This window comes from Excalfactoria chinensis, chromosome 2 (assembly GCF_039878825.1).
Source record: "Excalfactoria chinensis isolate bCotChi1 chromosome 2, bCotChi1.hap2, whole genome shotgun sequence".
NCBI lineage: Eukaryota > Metazoa > Chordata > Aves > Galliformes > Phasianidae > Excalfactoria > Excalfactoria chinensis.
Genome location: NC_092826.1, coordinates 113,192,821 through 113,219,937, shown reverse-complemented (window position 1 = coordinate 113,219,937; position 27,117 = coordinate 113,192,821). Strand labels below are relative to the sequence as shown.

Genomic DNA, 27,117 nt, shown 5'->3' with positions numbered 1-27,117 from the left:
AAAAAGTCTTGAAAAATTTAATTAGTTTACTAAGATTCAGGTTCCTAGCTTCTGCAAAGCACCAACTGTCCAGACTGGAACTGCAATACTAGATTCATGTAGCTGTTGTATAATGTAAACAAATGCCTAAATCTCATGTCATTAGAGTTTTATATGCATGTCCATATGTGAACATCTGTGAGCATACACATGCATTAAAGTAATCCACAGATAAGTTTCGAGGCACGAATTATGTAGACTGTAGAGGACAGCTAACTCGTATTTTGTCATTTGCACCAACCCCTGAAGCTCTTGCATTCAAACAAGTTTTGATTTATTTCCAAAGAGAAACAACAACTAACAGTACTGCAGTTTGAAGGCAACTTGTGCCATCAGATAGACTGAAGTATTTCTCCATAAGCAGTATGAGGAAGATTGGAAGAAGGCCTTACCTGCTGCTATTTTTAGTCCTCCAAGTGGAGGTGCTCATCCCACTTGCAGTTTACATTAAATTCAGCAGGCTGGTTGGTGATTTTGCCAATCCAATGAGTATCATAGTTATATGAGCAAACTTTGAATAATGCCACATGTATTCATTCATTCCACCACTAGAAAACAGTTTCCTTTGAGTTCCCTGCTTCTTACTTTACTTATGAACTCCTCAGCTTTTCAAAGCTATGTTTACATTGTACTCTGCTTGACTGAGTACAACTACTTCTGCTGCCATTTAGCAGAAATATCTTCATACAATAGAAATACCTTATGCATCTGTCTGCATCTGTACATTTAACTGAGTAGCCATCAGTGTGCTGAAGTCTCTTGTTACCTGCACAGTAGTCAGAAATGAACAAGTCTGCCCTACCCTTGGCAGCGACCTTGATGAAGTTGCAGCTGTGGATCCTAACTTAAAAGCAGACTTTAGGAAAAAGCTGTCAATTTTAGCCTTCCTTATCAGATAGTTTACTCAAAGTTTCATACCAGAAGCAGTGGCCCACAGATTGCACTGAGGAAGCCTCAAACTTTAGAATCAATCATTTAGTTTTCAGTGAGCAGAAAGGAGCAAGTAATCTTTAACAAAGAAATGGTAAAGTGCTATGAGGGGTGAAACAAGAAAACCAGTAACCATTAGTTTGCCCTGCATTTGTGTTGGCTGCCTACTATTTGAGTCAGTCTTTATTAATAGGCAAAATAGCACAAAGTTGTGATTTACATTAGCAACAAATATATTATGTATAACAGCAAGCTTGGAATACTGATCAGACATTGATATTTTTCCTCCCAAAATCTTTCAGCAAACTTAGGAACGTGCTAATTTATTTAAACTTCGTGCTTCCCAATAAGGTTTTGACTATCTACTCTTCTTTCCACAAGCTTTCAAATCTAACTGAGTTTCTATGAATCATTTAGTACATTCAGCCTGTCTCTCTGATATTGTGTAAAGAAATCCCAAAAAGGAATTCATTTTCCTTAATTCTACGTATCATTTTATGAGCTTACCCAAAGACCATTTAATAAAAACAAACAACTATAACAAAAAGGAGGACCAAAGTGCTATGAGAACTGGCCTCAATTGTTGTAAACTTGTTATAATATATTGCATAGAGGTATGCGTGTTTTTGAGAAGATATATGACAAGAAAGTATTCAGGGATTTTATACTCACAATTTATTGCAAGACTGACAAATTTCCCTTACCAACTCTGAATAAACACACTAAATTTTGCTACAGTTCTTCTGGTTACAATCCAAGTGCCAGGAGGCAATAACATATTTCTGTGGCTTGGGTTATCTTGCCAGCTTTTGGAAAATTGCCATACATCTCATCTGACCTTTATAATAAGTTTTAACCATAGTAGTTGGACCAAGTCGTTCTCAGTAAGATGAACAGACTGGCACAGCTCAAGCCTAGGTCAATGGTGACGAAATGTTGTTGCCACCTGACAGCTGTTCAGTGACTTCTGTGAAACTTGTTGGTTTTCTCATTTTTTAGTGGATAGGCACTTAACCTAATGTTTACTGCGAGAGTTTGCAGTGCTCAGCAGAAAGGCAAATGGCTGAGTCATCAGACAGTGACATTCTCAATACTGATTTTTTTTTTTTCCAAGTCATACTTGAGGCACCAAAAGATGACAAACATATCAACAAGGGAGATCTGGAACAGTTGACTACAAGAATCTTCATAGTATTAGAAACCTGGTATCATCATTAGTTAAGAAAAATCACTTTGCAGAAGGGATCTTCTGAGCTGTTGCATGCTTTGATAACCTTTGTGATCAGGTGATGTGACAAATGCCATAAACTCACCCATTTCCCTGCTCTAATAAATGAGCACCTCTCTTATTTCTGATACAAGCAGGCTGCAACAATTCCAATTACTATTATTATTGCTGCTTGAACCATTCAAGCTGCTACCAACAGCCATAGCCAGCATGGCTTCTGAAAACTCCATAATAAACACTCTACTCCTGTACCGAGTGATTGAGCATAAAATTCATTTTGGACTCACATACTGAGGAAAAAGCTACTGAACTAATGTCTCCATATAATTATCTTCTTATCAGACTGAATATTAAGAAAGATTTCTTCACCAGAGCATGGTCAGGCACTGGAACAGGCTCCCCTATGTAGTGGTTACAGCCCCAAGCTGTCAGAGTTGAAGAAGAAATTTTACAATGCTCTCATGCATTTGAACTTCGGATATTCAGTGTGGAGCCAGGAGCTGAACTTCATGATCCTTGTCGGTCCCTTCCAGCTGGGGTTTTCTACAATTACCATCAAGATGTTACTGCTCCAACTTATGCAGGAAGAATACAAGGCTAAAACCAAGTGAAAGGGAAGAGAAAGGGAAAACAGGAAAGACTGGCACTAATAATGAAGAGCAAGCAGGAAAGACAGAAGTTTTATATACTGAAGTCTCAGACCTGAAATGCAATGAAGCAGCTACCATAGTAAGCTGAAATATATGTTCCTCCTTCTAGTTTGTGATTTCTATTGTCTTAGTAGTGAAGAAACTGTACAACAAATTGCCGCATTCTATGGCAAAAGAGTTAGCCCATTTTAAATTCAGATCCTAAACTGAATGGTTATCATCAACCCTGCCTGTTCCAAGCTCCAAGAAAGCTGCAAACAACTGTGTACTAAAATGCACTACTTATCTCTATGCTTAAAGAGCAGGATATTAAAGAAAAAACACATTCTGATCTTAATTAAGGTACTGATGCCGAGTTCAGCAAGGGACAAAGCTTTGACTCTCTACAAGAAGTCAAGAAGCTTGTGTTGCCAACACCAGAAAGCCAGAGCAGTAACTCTGAAAGAAAATCAGCAGAGAAGCCAGACAGGGTAGCGTTACGGAAGTTTGACTGAAAATGCTCCAGTCCCTTGGCCCATTGGACATGATTTTATTTCTTGTATTTTTGCTTCATTAGCTCAAACTAATGTTTTGCTAATAGAGTTGGGATGGAGAAAGACACTGAAGTGTTCTATATTATTTTTAAATGGCATTTAAGGTGCCAGTTTTTCTGCAGGCTCATTTAGCACATAGCACTAAAAAAAAAAAAAAAAAGCACCCTGTTTGTGTAATTTTAGAAAGTGAGTTAATCTAGCCATCTCTAAATTCTAGCAATCCCTGTGCAAGAAAACTGTACTATTGTCCTGAAAGTGCCAGCTAACACTGGGGACTAAGTGACTGGTCTCTACACTGACTCATATGCTCACAAGCAAGAAGAAATTCTCCTTCATTCAGAGGGAAGGTATTACTGTTAAAACTGCTTCTAGGTATAGCTGAACTCCAATACTGAGTGCCTTGTGTCACACTCTGCCTGTACACATCCGGTTCCTAGCAAGAGGCAGTGCATCACATACATAGATACATCATTACTATGAGGCACTGTGCTATGGCTGCCAACTCACTCAGCAAAAGCAGCTTCACATTAGATATTAGGCATGATGATATGACTGAGTTCCACTTTCTCCTTCATTTTCATCAGCAGTAAGCAGAAGTGGTCTTTAGAGTATCACATAAAGACTAAACTCACTTCAGAGTTTTTCCCAAAATTGCTGCAGAATTCTTCATACATCAAGAGATATCAGTAGCCAAGAAAGGCAGCATAGGTAATATTAGCTCATTAGTGTACATTTGTATCTTCTCCTTGATTCCATCCCTCTAGCAATTTTAATGCATTTGGAGCCAGTAAGGTCTAACTCAGCTCCTTGGACACCAGTTCAGAATCTGACATTCAGTTTGGCTTCCCTGCTCACTCTCAAACCTCTAATTAAATAGATTAATTCCTTGGCTTCAAAAAGATCAACCTTTTAGACTACTGGCTTCTTATTCTGACACTGAGAAAGTGGAGTGCTCGAAAAAAGCTAGCTTGAAGCAGGTAGTAATGTGCCTTTCCCAGAGCAGTCAGAAGGAACTTCTTAATCAAGTTTTAAGGATGCCTCCCCTGCAGTATGACACTTTCCCAGGCTCAAGGGGTAGGATAAAAACAAAAAAAATCTGAACCGTTACACATCAAAAAACCCAAGCACACAAATTCCACATGCCCATGAGAGTGATGAGTTAATAGGAACTTCTTATTAAAAACTTTCCCCAGATAGAGTATTTGATTCAGATAAACATACTTCAGCTCATCCAATACAAAATATAAGCTTCTCTAGATAGTACAAAGTAGAATAATTCAGTACAAGAAATAGGTTGTTTTCAGTGACTCACTGACCCCACCTGTGGAACCCTTTCAGATCTCCCACCAAATGGGCCTTCAAACTTTACACTGACAGAGGAAATGAAAAAAGAAAGCTTGGAGGCGGGAAAGAGGAAATTCAATTTAACTTTAACATTTCTTAGATGCATCAAAGGTCCAAGTCATGTAGCTCTATTAGATTTCTGTGTGAATTCTTGTACAATATGTGGAAAAGCCTTCACTGACTGCACTGCGTGAGGCTGTAGAAAATGTAGACAATATGAACTTTAAACTTTCCTCAAAATCCAACTTTAAAAAATGTTTATGAAAACTATTTATAGATTCTGGCAAGTTGCAAGGCTGAATATGAATCTCTGATCCAATACAAATATTTTGCCACTTGCAGCTCATGAGAGTGTTGAGGCCTCCCAAACTGAACTACAGCACAGCTTCACATCTTCTCATTTGGTACTGGCATTTGTAATATCTGTGAGGCATAAGCTTACTAAACCCAAAACACAGAAGACAAAAAGCTTACAATAAACAAGGATGAAAAAGAGAAGATTAGAGCGTGAATGGCAAAGGAAGGTGAGATTAAAAGATGCAGGGTACAACACAGGTGGAGGAGAATTACTACAGGCATGATTTAACACATTACAACATTTCTCCCCCTGCAGATCTTGGATGGTCTAGACATCCTTTCAAAGAACATTCCTGGTAGTTAATCCTTCAGCTCTACTAGGGATCTGACAGGGTTGTAATGCTACAAACAATCTTTATTACATACTTATCTTTTCCCTCCCACCTCAAAAGGAAATCAAGTGTATAGAGTGTAAAGTGCATTTCATATGATTTGTTAGGATCATCTCCTCCTGACTTAGGAATGCATCTCCAATTAAGTTTAATAACCAATTCAAACATGCAGAAAGAGGGGAACCATCATTACCATTTCAGTCTTGTGCACGCCAGTAGAACTCCATGCATACAATATTGCTGAGACACTTGTCTTTTTGAATGTGTTTTGGGAGATTTAAAAATCAACACAACGTGCACTTTTCCCTGTTCACTTTGTAAACCCCCAGGATAAGGTATACAATTACCAGTAAAAAAAATTAACATTTTCCACACATTCTTCATCTCCTCCTGACCAAAAATGAAAATTTGAAGCTCAGGGAGAGAGAGGAAAAAAGCTCATGGAAATCTCAGCAAGCAGAAAGAGCACCGTTATATAGATGGGACAAAGAAGACTGTTACAGTTCCCAGAGAAAAATATTAAGAAAACTGTTCAGGATGATGAAACAGGTAATGAACGCCATGAAGCATTAACCATCTTTCTCATCCCTATTTGAATATAAATGAAATTCATAGTTTCTCTAGCTTTAGTTTTCAAGATCAAGACTCAACTTATTGGAAGCTTTCCCTCTTTCAGCATATATAAATTTATTAAAAAAAAAAAAAAAAAAACAGCAGCAGCAAAGGTAGAAAGACCCTGGAAAGGAGCAAAAGTAGAAACTGGTAGAAAGCAACTTCAACATCATCAGTACTGAACAACAAACCCAAGTTTTGAAAGAGGAAGTTGCTTTAGTGGAAATATATTATCCTACATTTAAAGTCAGTCATTTGCTTGTCTGTAGTCAAGATAGGGTTGGCTTTGGGAAAACAAAAACACTAAATAACAAGCTTTTATGAAAAAAAAAAAAAAATTACAGTGTTTAGTGAATGTCAGGAAAGAATAACAATCTTCTGTCTTTGGTTTCAGATTACAACAAGTTCCTCTGCACATTTCTTAGAACCATAGAGTTGTTTAGGTTGGAACAAACCTTAAAAATCATCTGCACGGTTTCAGCCTTCTACCACAGATAGGGTTGCCATCCACCAGATCACACTGCCCACAGCCACATCCAACCAGGCCTTGGATGCTGCCAGGGAAAGGGCATTCACATCTTCTCTGGGTAGCCTGTGCTAGTGCCTCACCATCCTCTGAGTAAAAACAATTCTTCCTAACATCTAACCTTAATCTCCCCTCTTCTAGTTCAAAGCCATTCCATCTTACCATTATCACATCATATAAAAAGTCAATCCCTCTCCTGCTTATAAGCTCCCTTTAAGTATCGGAAAGCCACAGTAAAGTCTCCCAAGAACCTTCTCTTCTCCAGGCTAAACATGCCTATCTCCCTCAAATTTTCTTCATAGGGGAGGTTCTCAAGTCCTCTGACTCTGTGGCCCTCCTCTGGACCTGCTCGAACAGCTGCTTATCTTTCTTGTACTGGGGGCCCCAGGTCTGGATAGAGTATTCCAAATGGGGCTTCACGAGGGCAGAGCAGGATGAGTCAATCCCCTTCCTCTCTCTGCTGGCTATCCCTCTTTTGACACAGCCCAGGATACAGCTGACCTTCCAGACTTCAAGTGCACAAATCCACAACTTATTTGTTCTAAGTAGTGGAAAAATATCTGGGGAAGGAAGGCACATGGGAAAACATGACTTCACACATTACCAGTATCCAGCTATCCATTGCTGGCAGAGTGTAAGAGAGAGCTGACCCGTGGTACAGGCACTTGGACTGGTCTCCCCTGCCAGCAGCTAACCATTATCACAACCATTTTCCAAACTTCACTTTCATACAAATACACATATCCTTTTGCTCAGGTGACCTATTGTATCTGCCTTCCAGCCTCCAATTTTGAACTCTACTATTATCTAACCTTTCATGGAGAAATTCCCTAGAGGCATGGGATAGGTACGAGTCCACCATTAAGATCCCAAATCTTTGTTCTGGCTCCCTTTCTGTCTATGCCTTGAGCTACATAATGTGTTTAATTCTGTCATTCTTTTTTACTGTTGCATCCTCTTTTATGCACACAGAAGAAATTATGCCTTCCCGATCATATAAAATGCGCAAAAACGAACAAACAAACAAAAAAACACAAACACACAAAAGAGAGACTTTCAAAGAAATATGCATTTGAACTTGCCTCACAAATCTCACTTTCAGACTGTAACTACAGCTGCCTCTTTGCCTCCACCTTTTGGCCACTAACAGTAACACAGCCTTCTGGAGACAGAGGTCCTAATCCATCATTTGATTTCCAGGTCATTTTTCTGGTTACTAATGTACGTAGGTCTCAAGCCAACTGAATGCATTTAATATTAGCAGACAAGACATCCTTTTATTGAATGCAAAATTCTTCGATTCCCCATATGCAAATATCATACTTCACACAAAATACATTCCACAGAAGATATACTTCAAAAGTTTGCCATCTAATCCCCACATTCAGACCTTTGGGCCGATCTTCCCTCTTTCCCAGAAATAACCATTACCAAATCTTTTCTAGAGAAAATATAAGACAGGTCCTAATCCATAATCAGATTCCCCAGATGTTCTTATCTCTCTTTGTCTAGACCTTGAGTCATGTAAATGCATTTGATATTAGCAGGCTGGAGATGCAGTTAATGCAAAGGTAATGTATTCTGGGCCCCCCATCCAAATATAATGATTAACACAAACCATTTTCCACATAAATGCTTTAGTGTAGTCGTGGCTGTACAAAGCCTATTTGTAAGCATCAATTGCATTTAACAGTTTGCCATAGAATGTCCTGCAACCACCTCAAATCAGCATGACCTACACATGGATAAACACAGCTAGATAATTCTCCCAGACTCCTCAAAGATTCATTTTTAAGAGGAAGCATGTGTCAACCAGAGCTTCATATCCTTTTTGACAAGGACAAATTACCTGATGAGGCTGTGAACTGGACCATCTGCTGTAGGAAGGAGCACTTGAAGTCTTGTTGGCTGTAGTTCTCTGCAAAATAAAAGATTGATATCTCAAATATTCACCAACATGTACAATGGCCTTAAGTTTCTACCATGTAGACTACCACAGTAAAAAACAAACAAACAAAAACTCAAAAAAACCATAAATATGATACAGTAAATCAGAAGTGAAAGAAGTTTGCTTGATTTGCTACCAATGCCCTTTAGCCTTGTACCTCAGAATCACAATTTTCACATCAACTTCTGCATGTCACCTAGACTGCAAATTTGATGCCAGACCCTAACACAAACCTGGGCTGCAAAGCACTGCCTTTCAACCAAGTAATTCATTCAGCTTTAAGCAAACATGCTCTAAATTCTAATTGATTTCAGAAACTTATCATTAAAGTGGTTTGTCTGCTTGCTTTGAGAAGTTATATCTTTACTTTTCCCCAAATTCAATAGTGATGTTTCATTCCAGACTTCACACAAGTTATATGGAAGCTATTTTTAACTCACAGAAAATGAAGTGAATGTGTTCTTTCAGGATCCCTCCACCTCACTCAGAAGAGAAACTTTGATATTTTAAAGTGTTAAAAATTTTCTAGTTACTTACAAACCTTTCTTATAAAAAAAGTAGTCTTTATGATTAATCCCGATATTTCTTTCCTCCATGTCACTATACTTTCTGCCATGGACTTTTATATTCATATTTTGTACATCATATACAGACCTTATAATCAAACTGCATTTGACAGCACAGAAGAATCAAAGCAATATGAGAGCTAACAGAATACCAATGGTGATTTTAATTTGTTATCCACAGTTTCTAGACTATGAGCTTCTACATCATTTACTCCTAGTTTATGTTGGAACTTAGCCTGACACAGAGCTCACCTAAATCTAATCCTCATCAACAAGCATGTTTAGTGCTAAAAAAACTTAATAAAATAACCTACCTATTCATGAGATTTACACTCACATGGGCTATCTGGACAGGGGATGTTAGCTTATAAGCACACTAGGTCAACAAGAAGAGGATAATATGACAATAAGGGGTTATTCATATTTGAACCACATGGATAAATGATACTTTTTAAAAGTAAGTAAGACAACCCATTTAAAATTTATTTGGCAATGCAGAATATTTTTTGTAGTATGAAAAGAATTGCAGGTGGCTTTTAACACTCAAGGATATAGCACATTTCTATGCCAGTTATAACCACTAGGGTTTTTACATCATTGCATATTCTAGAACTGGCATATCATTTCTGCTGATGAGAAACAGCCACTGCTGTAATTGTGCTTTTGTATTGGTCTATCACAAAACAGTTATTTTACAAGTTTAATTATTAGCATTACTGTACAGTGTATTTAACTTCTAACGGACACCCTTAGAAGGATAAGCATTTTTAATGAGCGGTTATACCCTGCAACAGAATATCCCTTTTGATAAAAACTTCAGAAGAGAAAATGCACACAATGTTGATTTCAGCTTTATGAGAATTTATGAAAACTATCTTCTTCTGCTTCAGAAGTAAGATTGGTGAATCCATGAATAATAAGTTGAGTAACAAGATAGCTGAAATTTTTCAGTTTCAAGGACGTCCCCAAGAAAGATATCCCACAGAGAAACTGTATCATAATATTACAAAGAAACAGAAGAACCTTTTCCAGGCTAGGCAGCAGATGCATACCTTAAAGACAAGGGCACTGGATCATTTTTTTTTCTACCTTTGCAAACAAGAAAGGACATGAGCCTCAGAAGTTGTTAGATGTTAACCCCTACCCTCCCATCTGATTAAGAGGCAAGCTCTTAAAAATACCTATAAAAGCAGTAGTATAAAAGATTCAACCATCTCAGCATTTATTCCCTCTCTCTGCCTAAGCTTGCTTTCCCCGCCTCTCCACCACTATCCTTTGCATGACCTAAAGCAAACAAACAAACAAACAAAAAAAACCTAAGTTATAGCAAAAAGGCATGCAGTTCCATTCCATCCCATCCCCTTCCCCCCACTACCACCCCCTTTTCCCTCCCCAAGCTTCCATATAAGATTATTTTGAACAGAATAGTGAAAAGTTTGGGAAATATTTCACTCTGCACTTCTTTCCAAGCTTTATCAGACTATAGGAAAAGCTTTAAGGCTAGACAATACCCTCAGGCTGTCTCAGGTGTTAGAACTTCTGAAACAGGTGACAAAATGTATTACACATTCATACACATGAACAACCTCTAAGCATGTGTGCACACACACTCCTGCCTCCCTAAAATCAGCAGGGATTAGCCAGCCACATACCTCTAGGAGCTTGGCCATTCATGCCTAGCAGCCAAGATCAGAAGCTACAGCATAAGCTCTGCTGGATGAATAGCTTCTGCATGCAGCATGTACTATAAAGGAGACCTCAAGGCATAACGTTTTCACAAGACACTTTAACAGGGAGAGCCTAGCTGCACTTAGCCCCTTAAACCTCTTCCTTTACTTCAGGGAACACCATCTTCCTCACCACTCTCCCTTTCAAGAAACAAAGACAACACATGTAGAATATTTAAAGACTTCCTGCTCATAAACCTGCTCTCTGGTCTTGTAGTGCTCCCTGACAGCATCATTTGAAACATCTAAATCATGCAGCAATCTGCTCTCCCAGGACTTCCAGAAAGTCCCTACACTAAACTAATTTTACAGCCAGACATCCACCTTTCCAGCTCCCTCCTGCTCCCACAAACATTCTCTCAGCTACACATAGGAACAAAAAGTGCTCCCCTCCCCAGCTATTAAAAACTAATTAGGCTGATGGTTCTAATCACCTGCTTGTCCAAGCTGTTCTAATGTTCTCACCTCCCCTCCTAATTCCCCTAACCTGTGAAGGGGGTAAACTTGCACAGATGCAGGTGACCACCAGTCACTCCACGAGACCAACAAGCTTCTGATGAAAACTTTAGAAACCTGAGATAGTTTTCACAGCAGACTGTACTTCTGAAAGCAATAAAGATGATACTTAGACATATGGCTTTTGGCATCTGAGATGGGAGTTATGGGAAAAAAATGAAAAGTGAGATGAGGTAGTGTGCTGCATGCTGCTGTAGCCTTTCAGGCAGTAGTCTGCCCAAAAGCAGAAAATCTGCTGGGGGCTTCCTTTCAGGTGCAACACGTTCTGCAAGCACATAGATGGATCCAAGCCTGAACACCAGGAGCGCTGATGAAACGACAGGCTGCCCCCAAATCCCAGGGAGAGCAGAAACAAAGCACTTTTCATAGCAATGAAGCGGCACAGATAAAAGAAAAGAAAATGATGTAGCGGATGTGCGAAACTGCTGTCTTTACAAACAATTCTCAGGGAAAACTGTTTTCTCAGAAGGTTTGCGCTACTGAACACACTGCACACTATAGCCAAAAGCTAGAAAGAAAATTCTAGTTGAAAACTGGCAAATCTTAGTAAGGCTCAACAGGAGAACTCCTGAAATCATATGTTACATTATTATTCCTATTTTAAGTTGAGGTAATTAATGACTGTGCATTGCAAGCCGAGATTATATATGGAGTCCATAAGTTCCTTTCATCCATTCAAGAAGAGTTTAACTGTAAGGCCAAATTTCAAACTAGGAAAGAAAAGCAGAACACTGGCCTAACATCTTGCTAGCACTCAGCTGTTGACTTGCTCATTGGCTTTACTGGAAATGTAGCTTATATAAAGACTTCCGTATCAAGCTGTTCATCAAACTTAGGATGTATCTTGCCCTGTGTCATATATCCATTTCTAGATGTCTTTTTTGTCTTATTGTTTGCTATAGAATTTACTTATTTTTCCTTAAATTAAAAAAAAAAATTATTTGCTGAACAAAGTAATAATAAATTCAGACAACTATAACATTTTAAGACTCCGAAGTGCTGTTTGTGAAGCTTTATTTAAACAAGCTTATTTTCATAGAGGTTTGCATGTATTTTGAACAGTGGAATCAGTGGGCTTTGTTAAAAAATACCTATATTCAGCTCTTGCTTACTGACAGACACAGGCTGTTGGGCTCATTTGTTTATTTGTCGTTTCTCTGCAGGAGCATGAATATGAGAGATATGAATAGTGAGAGAGCATGAATAGAAACAGATACAAAATGAAAAGTATTAACCTCACATACTATAAATGACTATATTGTCCTTTATTACTCTCCAGAAGCAAATACCAGATGAAGTCCTTTTGCTGTCAACTACCACAGACTGGAGGGAAGGGATTGTTTTTAAAGTATTGTGTTTTATCTGTTTTTATTTATTGAGCTTTTCCCGCAGTAATGCAGAATAGAAAATGGTAAATTATTAATTGCTATCGCAAGTTAAATAGCAAAGGTGACAACCTGACTGATTCTATCTATCTGATCAAAAACAGTACTTAGTGGTCTGCAACTGGAAACAGCTATATCTCTTGAAATAACATAGACTTCATGCCTACAAATCAATCAAACCTTGCCCCTGGTCTGGCTCCAGACACTCTTAGGCTTTGTTGACTCTCTTTGTGGGGTAGGACCCCTCACACATAAGGATACTAAATCCTTCACAGTCCCTTCCTTACAAATGCCATCTCAGCAGATCAGAGGAGTCAGCTTAGTGGAAAGCGTCTCTCTGTGCTTCTGATCTGCTATCACACCTGGCTCCATGGGGAGACAGACCCCACTGAAGCTTGCTCATTATAGATGTGCCAGTCACCCATGAAGCTATTTTTACTCCCGTACCATAAATATACATGAGTCGTTTCTCCCTTCAAAACCTCATCCTATTTTTCTGCACTACCAATATTGTGCTGGAAATTCATATCTAACACCATTGTGAACATAAACAAATACAAAATACTTCAAAGATCCATGGCTTCTTCAATACCAGAAAAGTAGAATTAATTTTCATGTTGTCGTTCTTTGCATTAAAAAATAATTATTATAATGATAAAAAAACAACTTCACAACACCCTAAAAAACTTCCTGCTTTGTATTGTGCTTACTACAGTGAAATTCCAGCTATTTGTTTATTTATTTATTGTCAGAAACATGAAAACAGGAAAAGTTTGCTAATCAGATTAATAACAGGAACGTCACCTCATCACAGCTATGCAGCAGTTTTTGCAACTCTCTGACAAACATTGCTGGTCAGTGGGCTGGGGCACAATGAAAAGTAGACGTGCTGACCGTAGTGGAATGACAGCGTGTGGTACGACAATATTGCCTTCTCTTCAACATAAAGAGGGCACAGCGCACATCTCAGCTAGCTTGGCAGCAGAGCGAAAAGCACAAATCAAAGTGGCACAATTGTTTTGTGGTGATGAGATGAAGCAGAAGAATCATCAAATACACTGTCCAGTAAAAGTGTAATACCAAGAAAAGGCACTAGAAAAGCAGTTGATATTGAAACAGTGGTCAGGATGCAAAACGTAACAGATCCATGGGATGTAAAGTTTATAATTTGTAAATGAAGCACATTTGAAAGTTGCATTCAAAAAAGGGGGCGGTGGAGAAAAAAAAATCTTTGCTTAACTTTGTTGCACAATGTCATCAGGGATTACTTCCTTTAGCTTACAGAAATCGATGTTATGACAGGAAAAGGCAGAGCAGGAGAGATATTGACTGAGCTGTCAACCATAGGAGTATATCTCTGTGAACTTGAGGGTTTGGACTTTGATGAAGCAAATGCATTCAGTGGACATTTTTATAGGAACTCAGACACTCACTCAAAGTACTCGCTTGCATTTTATATCCACTCTCTACTATTGGTTATCAACATAGAGATGTCTTAACTGTTGAGGTGCAATTGCCAAAAGTAATACAACTCATCTATCTCTAGGTTTAGTGATTTGACATGGTCTCTTAACCAGGATGTAGAGCTTGTCACGGCACTGTGATTCTCCTTTTTTCTCTTTCTCATCAATTTAATATAGATATTTTGGCGCACTCAAAGAAAAGAAAAAAGTCCGGAAAAAGCCAGGGATGAAAATATCTTCTCTGCACAATCTCTATTTACACTTACCTATCAAGAGTTCTGTGTTCAGTAAAACAGCTTTGCCTCGTGATCATTCATCTCCTTTATGACTGTTAAAATTCGTAATGAAAGTATTTGAAATTTCAAAATATATCTTTAAACGGGGCTCAAATCCACAAGCCTTTCATGTATGTCATATGTACATCACATATATGTATGTTATATACCATGACAATACCACAAAGCAAAAAAAGGATTAGAGAATGTGCTACACACCTCAAATCAAGTCTACGTTAGAAGAAAAGGCTGGTCAAGATCTAGCCAAAAATATTGAAGCCATTAACTCCTTGTTCATTCTCATTTGTTTGGAAAAATACTGTCATTTAAATGAATCACAAATAATCTGAACAACAGTTACAATCAGTGACAAACAGCGGCTCTGTCCTTAGGAATTTTAATATGGGGAAAAAACTTTCTATCTCCTTAAGGATTCTACGCCATTATTAGCTGTGTAGTCAGCACTTTCTTCCAAAGCCAGAGAGTTCAAAGATAAGCTGCAAAGACATTGAGGAACAACCTTCAAATCTTCCAGATAGAGTTAACATAAAGTTGGCATCCTTATCCCATAAAATGTAGAATTAAGAAATAGTAAGAAAGCCACAAGACCCGGGAATACACAGAAAGATAAGGAGGGGAAAATCATCTCAGCTGAGTGAGAAAGATGAGAAAAACTAAAATACGGAAACATCTGATAATCTGAGGTCAAGAATTATCCTAAATACTACATGGAAAGTACGGGAGTACATCACAGACATGAGAGAGATAAAAATGAAATTTTATTTTTAAAAGGTAAGAGCTGTATTTGGAGGAAAAAACAAAAAAAAAAACAAAAAAAAAACTACAAGTTATGAAATATCTTATTATGTTGAATAATGTTACATTCTCAGCTGTCAGTAACTCCAAGCAATCAGTCAGGGAGCCTGACAGTAGTGATATTATCAGGATATTTACTCATATTGAAAGAATACATAATGGAATATAAACTGTGTTATCATCGGAGGAACTTGAAGGAACATATAACAGCCTTCATGTCCCCCAGTCTCTCACTTTTTTTCCCGACTAAATAAAAAACTATTTTAAAAGACAGTATTGGTTATGGCAGACAGTAGAATGGAATTAGTTTTGTGAGACTGGAAGATGTGACTGTCTTCAAAAGTTTGCATAGGTCTGTTTATTAGCTTTACAGTTCTATGTTGATTTGAAACAGGAGCCCAAAAGCATCCCATTGTAGCGAGAGCTGTTCTTTTCCAACATGAATTCTGATAGATATTTGTTCCATTAAAAATTCAGACAAAAAAAATTCAGACCCAGAATCTGAGGATATCAAGTCTGAGGTGTTAAAAATGATTAAAGTGGACGAAAAGAAGACTGACAGTTAAGTAGAAAACACTCAGAGATAAAATACAGAGTAGTCAAAAATATTATAACAACTTGAAATACAAAACAATGAATGATTTCATAAAGATGTGTGTCTTTCCTTCTCTTATTAATGTTCATCAAAGATTTCAGAATCAAGCTTACATTAAAGATTACAGTGAAGTTAAAACAGACAAGAGCCTTGACAAAAGGACACAAAAGATAGCACTGCAGAAACTGAAGTAGAAGCAGGCAGACAGCAGATGTTCTAATAAGAATATTTCATATGTATTTTAGTAATGGAAGGCAAGGTTATGAATCATGAAGGTTCAGGAGAGGTTAAAAATTTAATTAATTTTTATCACCTATTTTCAAACAACCTCTATTTGCAAACAGTGTAAACATAGGAAGGTGGAGGAGGTACTCTAATGATCTCTTTAATGGTGAGGTAGGTAAAAGTGAACAACAAAAGGCCATTTTCTAGATAAATGAGTCATTCTCTTAAGAATCAAATTTTTAAAGCATTCAAAAGGTAATTAGATGTTCAAGAAAAAAATGCTTGCAAATCCTGCTCAATTATTACGACCAGGAAGCAATAAGCAAAACGCTTAGTCCAACATTTTGTAAACTAATTTCAAACATATTCCAAAGAACTGGAAAGAGAATACATCCATATTGGAAATGCAGGAATCATTGTCCATTTCTTCTCATTACAACCTCAGAAATCCATCTTTCATACCTTTTATAGACACATGGTTATTAAGCAGATGAAACAGAGAAAGACGGTGAGTACTGGTGTCTGGCAAAGACCATGATGTTCGCTTCCAAGATTACTCACAAAAAAACGAAAACAAGCAATCAATTTCAGTTAGATGTTGTCTCAAGAGAAAACAGTGATATAAACACAATTAAGGTATAATTTCTTAGAGGATTTAGGGAGAACATGCTACTTTGTCTTTGGGCTGCAGGAAGGGTATGTGACACCCTTAAGACCACATTAAAAGTACGCAACTACATTTGTGATGTGTTAAAAGTTGAGTACCTTTTAAATAGGGAGGCAATGAAATTCCTGCTGTGCTTCATAGCAATAGAACAATAAGGCAGGATGAGGAGCTAGCCTCATACTTTTCAGAGTGGTCCAGTCTTTGGAAGAGTCTCAGGTTGGAAGGAGATGAGGCAGACCACCTTGACTTAAGAGCAAGCAACTGCTGCAGAAGGGATGAGGTGAGAGGAAAAAATTGTTCACAGACTCTCAGGAGACATGGGAAGACAAATTCAAGAAATATGCAACTTGGTAAATGGCTGTGTAACAATAAGATCTTGAGCAAGCTTTTGTCACTCAGTGACCTTAGACTGTGATGAGTTTGGTAGAACAAATGCCCAGCTGCAATAAATTGTAGTGCAGGTTTGTGGAAGGACGAAACCCAGTTGTTTGCTACTTTGACTCTTGTGACAGTGCAGAAATTTGGTTTTGCACTCATTTTCCTAAAAAGATCAAAAAGACAAGTACAAAAAGGATCATTTGAATTTAAATCAGTAGTGATATTTTACAAACAGCAACTGACCTAAGAAGCTGGCAAATAAGAAAAAGGTGACTATATAATGCATTTTAATGGTAGTCAGAGTTAGCATAATATGTCTGCCATGGGTGACAGCTGCTATGACTGTGAAGTACACGGTTTACTACCTATCAGCCACTATAGCAAACTTCCTGGGCACATAAAGCACTTTCATATCATTGCAAACATTTCTACAGAGAATACAGTTTTGCAAAGGATCCACATCACCACAGTTATGTCAAAGCAATGTGTTGGACATGACTGTTGTATAGATAGCCTAGTAATTTAGACAACATTCTTCCACAAACAACATGCTTATTTATAGAAAAGGTGTGAGAACCTACCCCTCTTGTCTCCACCAACCTTCCCCTTCCACAAACACAAATCTTTAGGCTCTCCTCCCCATCTGAGTCCCTGCACACGCTCCTCAAGTTCCGCCTGTGCTCACGCTCCCACAGGCCCATCATACAATCTAAATCACAAGGTGAGACAGGCATTCCGACATGCCTGTCACTGTGGTAGGAGAGATGCGACACAGTGGCTAGAACAGCAATAACTGAGAAAATATATCATTCCTGCCTCTTCAGATGCCCCTCCCTGCACCATGATTGAGGCACACCATGGCAATAAATTCTTCTAAAAGTCCTTAAATCTATCAGACTAATTACTTAACGTGGAGTAGCCATTCATCTTTCCTGGTTACACTGTTATGCATGTAATTGCTGTAATATTTTTATTTTATTTTTTATGTTTCCTAATGATTAAAGCACAAAATAAAAGTAACATCACTCCATCTACTTTCAGTGTAATGCTTCTTTCTGAAGCCTGAAGAATAGCTCAGGATTGGGAGCGTGAAAGATAAACAGAACTCCCAATAGAAAGGGAAAAATATTTCCCTGCTGTATTCACATACAGACTTAGAAGTTAAGGCACTTATTTCCGGACTGCAGAATGAATAAGCATCACCCATGTTTTCTGAAATGTCCAAAAAGCTTCTGCTTAAATATCTTTCTGGAAATCTTACAGCAATTCTCCATTCATTTAGAATAAGTGAAAATTGAATATATTTTAGCAGGTATGTCAAATATCTAATATATAATATTGTTTTGAGTTGGCTGATAAATATAAGTGGAAAGACATTTCAAGGAAAACATAAGCAAGAATGAGAGGCAAGCTCGGGACTGTAAGCATGCCCTTTGTCAATTTGTTCAGCACACAGCAACCTCACCAAATTAAGAAAATTCCAAGTGCTTTAGGAAAGGCTGCCCTCTTCAGACAAACTTAATAAAAGTACCCAAATGAGGTTGTGTCTTGAAGCTAAACTAAAAACACCGTGAAATGGATCGTGCAGTTTCATATCAATCTCGTAGCAACTTTATACTATTTAATAACAATTTGCTACTACATAAAAAATATATATATTATCTCTTTTTATCTCTAGACACATATTGATGTAATTTTGTTTGGACTCTGCAGGCTCATTTATTCATTTTCTGTAAGGATGCTAAAAACTTTCATTCACATGCTGAAATACTTAATTAAGTATTAATAATGATTAATTAATGAAGCTACAGAGTCTGAGGTTTCTCTACATGGTCCTTTGGAAACGTGACCAGTTTGCAGGCCTGAGCTTCTATCACTTGCATTTTAAAGATATTTTGTTTGCCCTAGTGATGGAAAATAGTGAGTAGAAAAATGTTTTGGTTGTCCTCGTTGGACTTTTATACTTGATGTATATCTTTATTTTCCTTGAAGCTTTCATGAACTAGTAGGAAAATGAGCTTATTTAGCTAGAAAGATACTTTCCCTTACAATTGATCTTCTGATGGTCTTCACAAGTAATCTTGTGGATTTTTATCTTGTATAACTAAACTGCAAAGCACAAAGCTACCAGGTACTTTCCTGATGAATATGAATGCAAACTATGAATTTTTGTCAGGAGATTATCCATAGGAGAAAAAAAAAAAATGTAACTGGTTTTGCTGGTACAAATAACAGCTTCCAATTATTGAGTAATTCAAATGTTTTTGGCAGTGCTTTGCTTTGAAAGCTGGAAGGTATATCATGCAATATGCTGAGGAGAAACAGAGGTATAAATCATGCTCCACGATACCAGCCTGACAGGGAGACATCAAAACTTCTCAAGTCCTTTAGCAGGACGTGGAATGGTACTAGACAAAATTTTTAAATCAGTCATTAACTGTCAATCTAGCACCCTAAAATTCCTCTGGAACAGGGAGCAAAGATAACGTTACAAAGAGTGGATAATACTATCAGTGTCAGAAAGATAAAAAAGATAAAAGGGATTTAACTGCTAGCTTGATTGGGAGCTCCTGTTTAGTCAAGTGTTTTTTTCAGCTTTTCAGCAAAGCCTCCAGTGTCACTAAGTCTTCGGGGAATATGTTTGCACACTAAGTTCCAGAGCTGAGATTCAGCTCTTTTTTATTGCTTTTTAATATATTTTGTCCCATCCCTCCCCTCCCCTTCCTTTCCCTTCTTTTCACTTCCCTTCCCTTCCCTTCCCTCCCCTTCCCTCCCCTTTTTTCTTAACATATCACAAAAGTTCCCCTAAGCATGGTAAATCCAGGTTATTCCATATTCTGTTCTAAAATTTGACCAAAGTTTCTTGCCTTCTTCACCATATCTCTTGGGAGATCTTGTCAACAAGAGATATCTTCTTTCCATAAGAGTTCTCTTGACTCTGTGATGCAAGTATCACACCTAACTACACTTAAGCAAAAACAAACAAACAAACAAACAAAAAAAAAACTCCAAACAAACTAACAAAATAATAATAATAATAATAATAGAAAACACTTTCAACTTTAAACACGCAGAGAAATCCCTCTGAGAATTTCTCATTTTGCCTTTGTTAAACGGAATTTGGTTTAAGATGTACTTTAAGTTAAACATTACTTAAATGCTTTGTTGAACTGAGGCCTGAAATGGGACTTTAATTTCCTTAACAACTCTCAATATGCCATTACAAGAATAAATGTAGAAAAATCAGACTTTCTGAAAAAATGTGTCTCAAGGGCACTAGTAAAAGCAAATTACAAAGACGTTAAATAATGCCAAGCTATAAATCTCTTATCTACCAACACTTATCCATCTGCCCTACCAATATGTTAAGAAGCGGGACTTGTTTAAGAAGTGCAGTGTTAAAGCTGGAAATGAATACTTGCCTTTTAGTCCCCTTCTATACTATGGCATTCAGTTTCATGTATAATTGATGGATTGAAATTTTAAGATAGGTAGAGTAAATAAATTATGAGTATTCAAAATACCACCCTTTTGCCAGTAAAACCCTGTTATTCTTCACGCTGACTGGGCCACCTCTTGTGCTGCTATCTATATTTATAGGAGCAGTATTTTCTGTGATTTTGTGGTATACACTTACTAAAACTATTTTGATGGAAAATATAGCTATGATTTTGTAATAACCAAAATACAGCACATTTTTCTTTGGGTATTTTTCCCTCACTCAATTGAGTCATAGTGTAAAAGAAAGGCATATTAGTGAGCTGAATACTAGCATTTTATATGCCATTGGTATTCCCTCACAATAGAATTCTTGAGAACTCTGCTGTAATTCTTTCCTGCAGTGAAACACAGGGGTGTCCACATTGGCATTCTTGAATTTTCTTATGCTGTTAAATTATAAGACTGCTTGTACTATGAAGAGAGATTGGGTTATGAATTTTCTGAAGTGACAGATTCCGTTATATAAACCACCAGTGAGTCTGGGAATGCCATTCAACATTTTCAGCCTTGGAATTAATTTTATTTTCCTTCTTCCCATGAGGAAATTGAAAATGTTCACAATTTCACTAGTAGGGAGTGCAGTTTCCATGACAAAGTCACATCCCCGGGAAAACCCCAAGTATTTCTTCCAGCTGTGGAAGGACAGAACTATGGGTGAACAGAGGTACAATTCTGTCATGACAGCAATGCACTTGTCATGATTTGTTGAGAAAGTCAAACAGGGACCCTACATTTAGAAGGCTGCTTTACAAGATAGCTGTTGAATACTTTTTGTAGAAGATGAGGCTAATGAACTTGGAAACATAATAGATGTAATATATTTGTGTAAGAAAGTATATTTATTTTATTTTATTTTATTTTATTTTATTTTATTTTATTTTATTTTATTTTATTTTATTTTATTTTATTTTATTTTTTGTAAAGATACTGTTATTTTCCCCCATCACAGGCAAATTTTTCCACTTACTTAAGGCACATAAGAGTGCTGGTCAGAGGGGTAGTCATTTATGTCTACTTTTGTTCAGGGTCATGGAAATGGCATCAAAAGTGAACAGTGATGTGACACCACTTATAAAAGTCAATATAATATTCTTATATAAAATAATACTTTGTTTAGTCACAGTTTATTCTCAATCACAGACTACAGAGGACTATAGGACTTCCTAGAACAAAGAATAGTCCAAGAATAGACAGCATTTTTCAATGAAAAGGATTTGAACAGGTAAATGAACACAAGGAAAATTATTAATAGAGAAGCAACACAGTAAATGAAAGTTTGTAATTGGACAAAATACAATTCAAATTTAAGCATTAGAGGAAAGCAGCAGAAATTCAGGGACTATATAGAGATTACTAATTCTTCCTTAAATAAAACCAAGAAAGAAGCCTGGCTGCCTCCCAAGCACTAGCTAATAAATCTACTCAAACTAACACAAATTTGCTTTTGTCTGTCTCCATTTCTAGGCAAAAGCCATCAAGGAAGTAGCGCCATTATTCCACATTTTTCCATCTTCACAGTCCCCTTCGACAGTCATCTGGGGAAACAAAGTGGGGAGAAACGGCATCCCTCCCTATGTACCCAAGCCTCTCAAATTAGATTTTAACATAATCTCATTTATCAATTCAGATTTCACCCCCAAAACTGAAAGACATCGAATCTGAGGTTTCAGAGTATATCTCCAGGTCTCTGCAATTATTCTGGGCAGAAAATCCCTCAGTGAGCACTAAACAATTTCTGACACCCCGTTAGGTCAAAGACAAGTTATCAACCCAGGCTGACTACTGGGCTCATACATATGCAAAAGCCAGGTCAATTTTCACATTGCTTCACCTTTCTGCAAGCACCAGCACAGTGGTTCACAAAATATTTGCAGCCTGCTTCCAGCAACAGAACAGTTTTGAAAGTGAAGTAAGAAACTTCTCACAACCTTTAAAGTAACCTTCAATTGGTGAATGCCACCCTTGAGTGCAATAAGTAGATCTAAACACCTTCTCACTGTATTCCAGGAGGTCAGCTGCGTGGAACTGGAATACTCATGCTCATAGATTCTAATTCTGCAAGTTATAAGAAATACTGCTCTAAGAGCTAAAACATAGGAAAAACAAACAAACAAATCCTTACTGGAACTTGTCACCAAAAAACCATGTATGCTCCTGGAAAACTCAAGATGGAAGAAAAGTATGCTGATACTTACGAAATAAATAAGTAAATAAATAAATAAATAAGAAATTACACAACTCTGTTCTACTGTACTTAAAACAGGATATATTTGTTCAAGTGGAGGGGTAAGGAGAGGCTAATTTAAATCTAATCTGGCTGCTTGGGTTGCAGAAAGTAAAATTGTAATTTACCCATGATTTAAGTGTCATAAAGTGCTTAAGTTTAACCAAATAAATAAATAAATAAATAAATGAGGGAAGAGATCCAATGGAGCCCCAACGAGCTCCTCATCAGGTGTACGGAAGAGTTTCAGTTGTGTAATATCAACAGTGTATTAAGCCAAGTCTTGTGTCAGGGTACTTGGCTAGTAGAAATATAATCTGCAATTGAAGCAGGCCAGCTTTCCTTATAACATGAAATTTGTATCCAAAATGCTGCATATACACCATCTATGTTAATAGGTTTAACATCAGGACTTCCAAATTCCCATTTGAACCAGCGAGTGTTTCAGCAGACTGTGCTGATGAATGACTGAGCTTGGCCAGTGCAGCTTAAACCAGCTCCCTTAGGGAAGCAGCCCCTTCCAGCTGGGCTGTTTTGGTCAGATGTCAGATTTCATAACATCCCTTAGGTCCAACTTACTTACACCAACAGAAACACACAGTGTAGTTTGTGGTACTGAAAGAGGCTTTTGCAAAGCAATGACAGAACTCGCATTTGGCCTGTGCCCTCATACCTTCAAGCTGGGATTTTCAAAGGAGTTTGAATTTCACTGGTAGATGAACAGAAAATACACCCTCATGCCTTTGAAGAGGTCAGTCTGAAGCTGTAATGAGCCTGCAAATAGTGATTAGCATCGAAAGTGGCACCCTGAATAATAAAATCTCTGTAAGCCAGATTCTAGCTTTCTGGAAATTAAAGATACTATTCACATTTACCTCTTGGGACCTAATTTTGGTTTCCTAATGCTAAATGAGAGGTCATAAGGCATCAGCTACAGTGAATTGCTCCTAGACTCTTCAGGTAAGATCTAATCCTTGGAAATTCATTTGCAAGCCTTTTGGAGACTTCAGGCTGCTTGCTCCTGCTTCATTCCTCTTCCAACCTGAAGAAAAGTTCCTGCCAGCAATCAGTCTACAGGACACTGAAGAACACCTTCCCTCCAAACGAGGCTTGATGAATCATCTCTGAAGTCTGATTCTCCCACTATGCGCATAAATTGCCCACACCTGGAGCCAGATGGAGTTATAGGCTGTGAGTGTCTTTGTGGTACACTGCACTCCCTCCTATTCACAAAGCAACCACTTACAGTTCAGCTCAATTCTTCCATAATGCAGTTCATCAATAAACATTGTCAGAGACTGTTGGGATAGTTTAAAGCACATGGAGAGATTTATCCTGACATCAAAGTGAAGCTGAGTAAAACCAAAATAATAAATGAACAAACCTTCAGCCATGTATAAATATCTGAACCCACAAGTGGGAACTGCTTCTCTCATGTTAAGCTACTCAGAAGTGCATCCTGAAAACAAACGTAGCCCAGGCAGGCTGTTTCAGCACAGTAAATGAACAGAGGAGCCTACTTGGTGCCCATGGAAATACCATTAGCTATCCTACTTTCCGCCACAGCCCATACAAGGACATTGGTCAAATGGTCCAGAGGAAAGGCCAAGCACAGACTTTAGAGCTGTACATTCCCAAGAGAAGATTTCCTCTGCTGTGATTTTGGAAAGCCATAAAGTCTTTTACTTTTCTACATTAATCTTGAAATCCATTCCATTTTCCGTGCTTGATTATAGAGAGCCTCTCTGAAGTCCCTGAAATAAAAATATTAAGCAGAACACCAAAGTGTTTTTAAAATACTGTAGCACTCCAATCTCCGTCTGCCACTCTGTGGCACACAGCAATTTAAAATTATTGAAGTTCTCAAATTAAGTGCTTAAATTGGAAGGTGATCACCACTCTGAACATGTGAATTGTACAGCTATCTGAACTATCAAAGCGCTTCAATCTACTCTAAGCGGGTCATTTTTGGAAGTGATAAGGGAGCCTGGGATTGCCCAGCCTGCACTGATTTAAAGCTGTTGTGTTTTTTTTTTTTCCAATTCATTTTTACAAGCACTGGTGCTTGGGTGCAGAGTGATTCTGTTTGCTCATAGGAAGCCCGTGCTGAACATATCTGATAACGTTGGAAAGATTTAATTTTTAATTTTGTCTTGCTGTTAATTAGCCATTTTGTTCAGCTTTTTCCTTCAGGAGTCCAGTCAAAGCATATATTTATCTCTAGTTCTTCCAAAGTTGTGTGGATACAAAAATCGAATGCCTATATCCGTTCTCAAAATCTTCAACTTACTTAATATAGAACATAGTATTTTCTGAATGTACTGAAAATTTCATTGCTTTGTAGTTACAAATTGAAACCTTCAATGCTCATCTCCAGGAATCATTAATGCCTTTTTTTAACAGTAGAATATACTTAGTCTTGCAATATTGGCACACAGTGCCTTTTGAAAGTATTTTCTTAAATGAACCAGTAATAGCTAATTACTCCTTGTAATATATTACTCAGTGATGAAATAGTTATGTTCCAAACACAAACCTTTTCTAGCTGCAAGGACTAGAGAAAGATGAGAGATCCTTAAATTGTGGGATGATTCTTTCCTCTGCCATCCAAAGTAGCTTAAGGCCAGAATATGGCCTTGCCAGTTTTTTGGGTATTTTATTTTTATTTTTTTAATTTGGACAGCTTTCTACATATTCCCAGAATTGTTAAATATTGCACTATTTCCCACACTGCATATAGTTCAATTAGAGAGATTCTTTTTGTGAACATTTCTCTTGTGCTCCTCCAACTGCCCCATGGCACAGCTGTCATGGCTGATGTCCTGCTCTGATTCACAGTTCCCAGCAAATACTTCCCATTGGCTTTTCTGCATAGCTTTAAAGATACTGCATAATTATTTGAAAACTCTGAAGAATTCTGCTGTTTATTACAAATGAACTCCACTTTACACCTAGTCTTTCTTTCTTTCTCTATCGGAAATAACTTCTAAGATGAAGACTTATATGTCAGCCTGTCAGCCTTCCAGTTGTAGACCCTTAAAAATCAAAATCACTTTTAAGTGGAAGCACATTTATGTTACTTAGCAGCATTTCCATTTATACTGCTTCATGATCTACTTCACAGCATGTACTTTACCACTTGCAGACTGAGGGATTCTTGCTATGATATCCATCGTTTACTCATACCTCATTGATGGGCAGCTCATTTATGATGCTGAAAATTCTTAAACAGTGTGGTTTTGTTTGCCATTTGGAAGACTTCTATCATCAGCAAAATGTATCTAATTCCAACATACAGCTTTGGATTTTTTACAGTGCCTTTGTTGTATCCCTCCAAACTTTTCAGCATAATGGCCAGTCAAATACCAGAAGTGAGATAATACAACTGTGCTTGACATTTATCTATTACCAGATCATTCTGTTGAGCTTACATTGATTTAACTGCAAGCTGCACCTTGATAAAATTATTTTTATTGGCATACTAAGACACATTGAAAGGTTTCATAGAAATGTATAAAGGAGACTGTCATGTGATTTCAGAAGTATGAAGGTTTTTCTACATCCTTTCATATTCTCTTAAATGATTAACCCTTGTGTGAAAAATCCCTTTACAAATGATTTTCCAAGTTGAAATCAAGGCTTCATTTCAAACCCTATTTCCATTTTGTTGTGTACAGCAAAACAGAAGAGTTTGGCAGGAGTTTCTGCTCCTTAGTTTACTAACTGTTGTGGTTACTTACATCACCATTCTTTGGCATATAGACTGTAATGATGCATTCCCCATTACTTTGTGAGATTTTCCTGGTTCTTTGCTGAAGGGTTCAGTAACTTATCAGCCATCCCATTTTCGCAAGCATTTCTCTGGTGTGCTCTATGCCTTTATCAAGTTCAATAGTTGAGCTGGTGGAATATTCTACTATGATTCCCTGTAGGAACAGGTCAAACTTCTTGATGATACTATCCTTGTTGTTCCCCTTCTTTCTACTTTTCTCCTCTTGCTGCACTGTCCTGATTTACAACCTTTTTGCTGCCTCTTTTTCAGAGGTATTTCTGAGGAGTGAATGTCTTTTCTAGCTTGTTTCTTCCCAGACCCTCAATTATGCAGACTTAAGAGACACTTTTCTGAAAATCAGTAACAGCTGTTTCAGCATCTATGATACAATTATTCAAATACAGACACAATGGTGTGTCAGTGCTGACATGTACAGGGTCTGAGTCTGAACACACTAGAACTCTTTTCATTGGTACAACTAGAAATCTGTTTTCTTAAGCTTCAATTA

At 37.6% G+C, this 27,117-nt stretch overlaps 1 protein-coding gene across 1 annotated transcript in view; it reads right to left on the bottom strand.

Moving 5' to 3' along the window:
- Nucleotides 1-27,117, bottom strand: part of RBMS3 (RNA binding motif single stranded interacting protein 3) — a 678,871-nt gene that overhangs the window by 570,183 nt on the left and 81,571 nt on the right. The window contains exon 3 of the mRNA XM_072330500.1: nucleotides 8,401-8,469. Within this exon, the coding sequence (XP_072186601.1) occupies nucleotides 8,401-8,469 (69 nt within the window). The remainder of the gene's footprint in view (nucleotides 1-8,400; nucleotides 8,470-27,117) is intronic.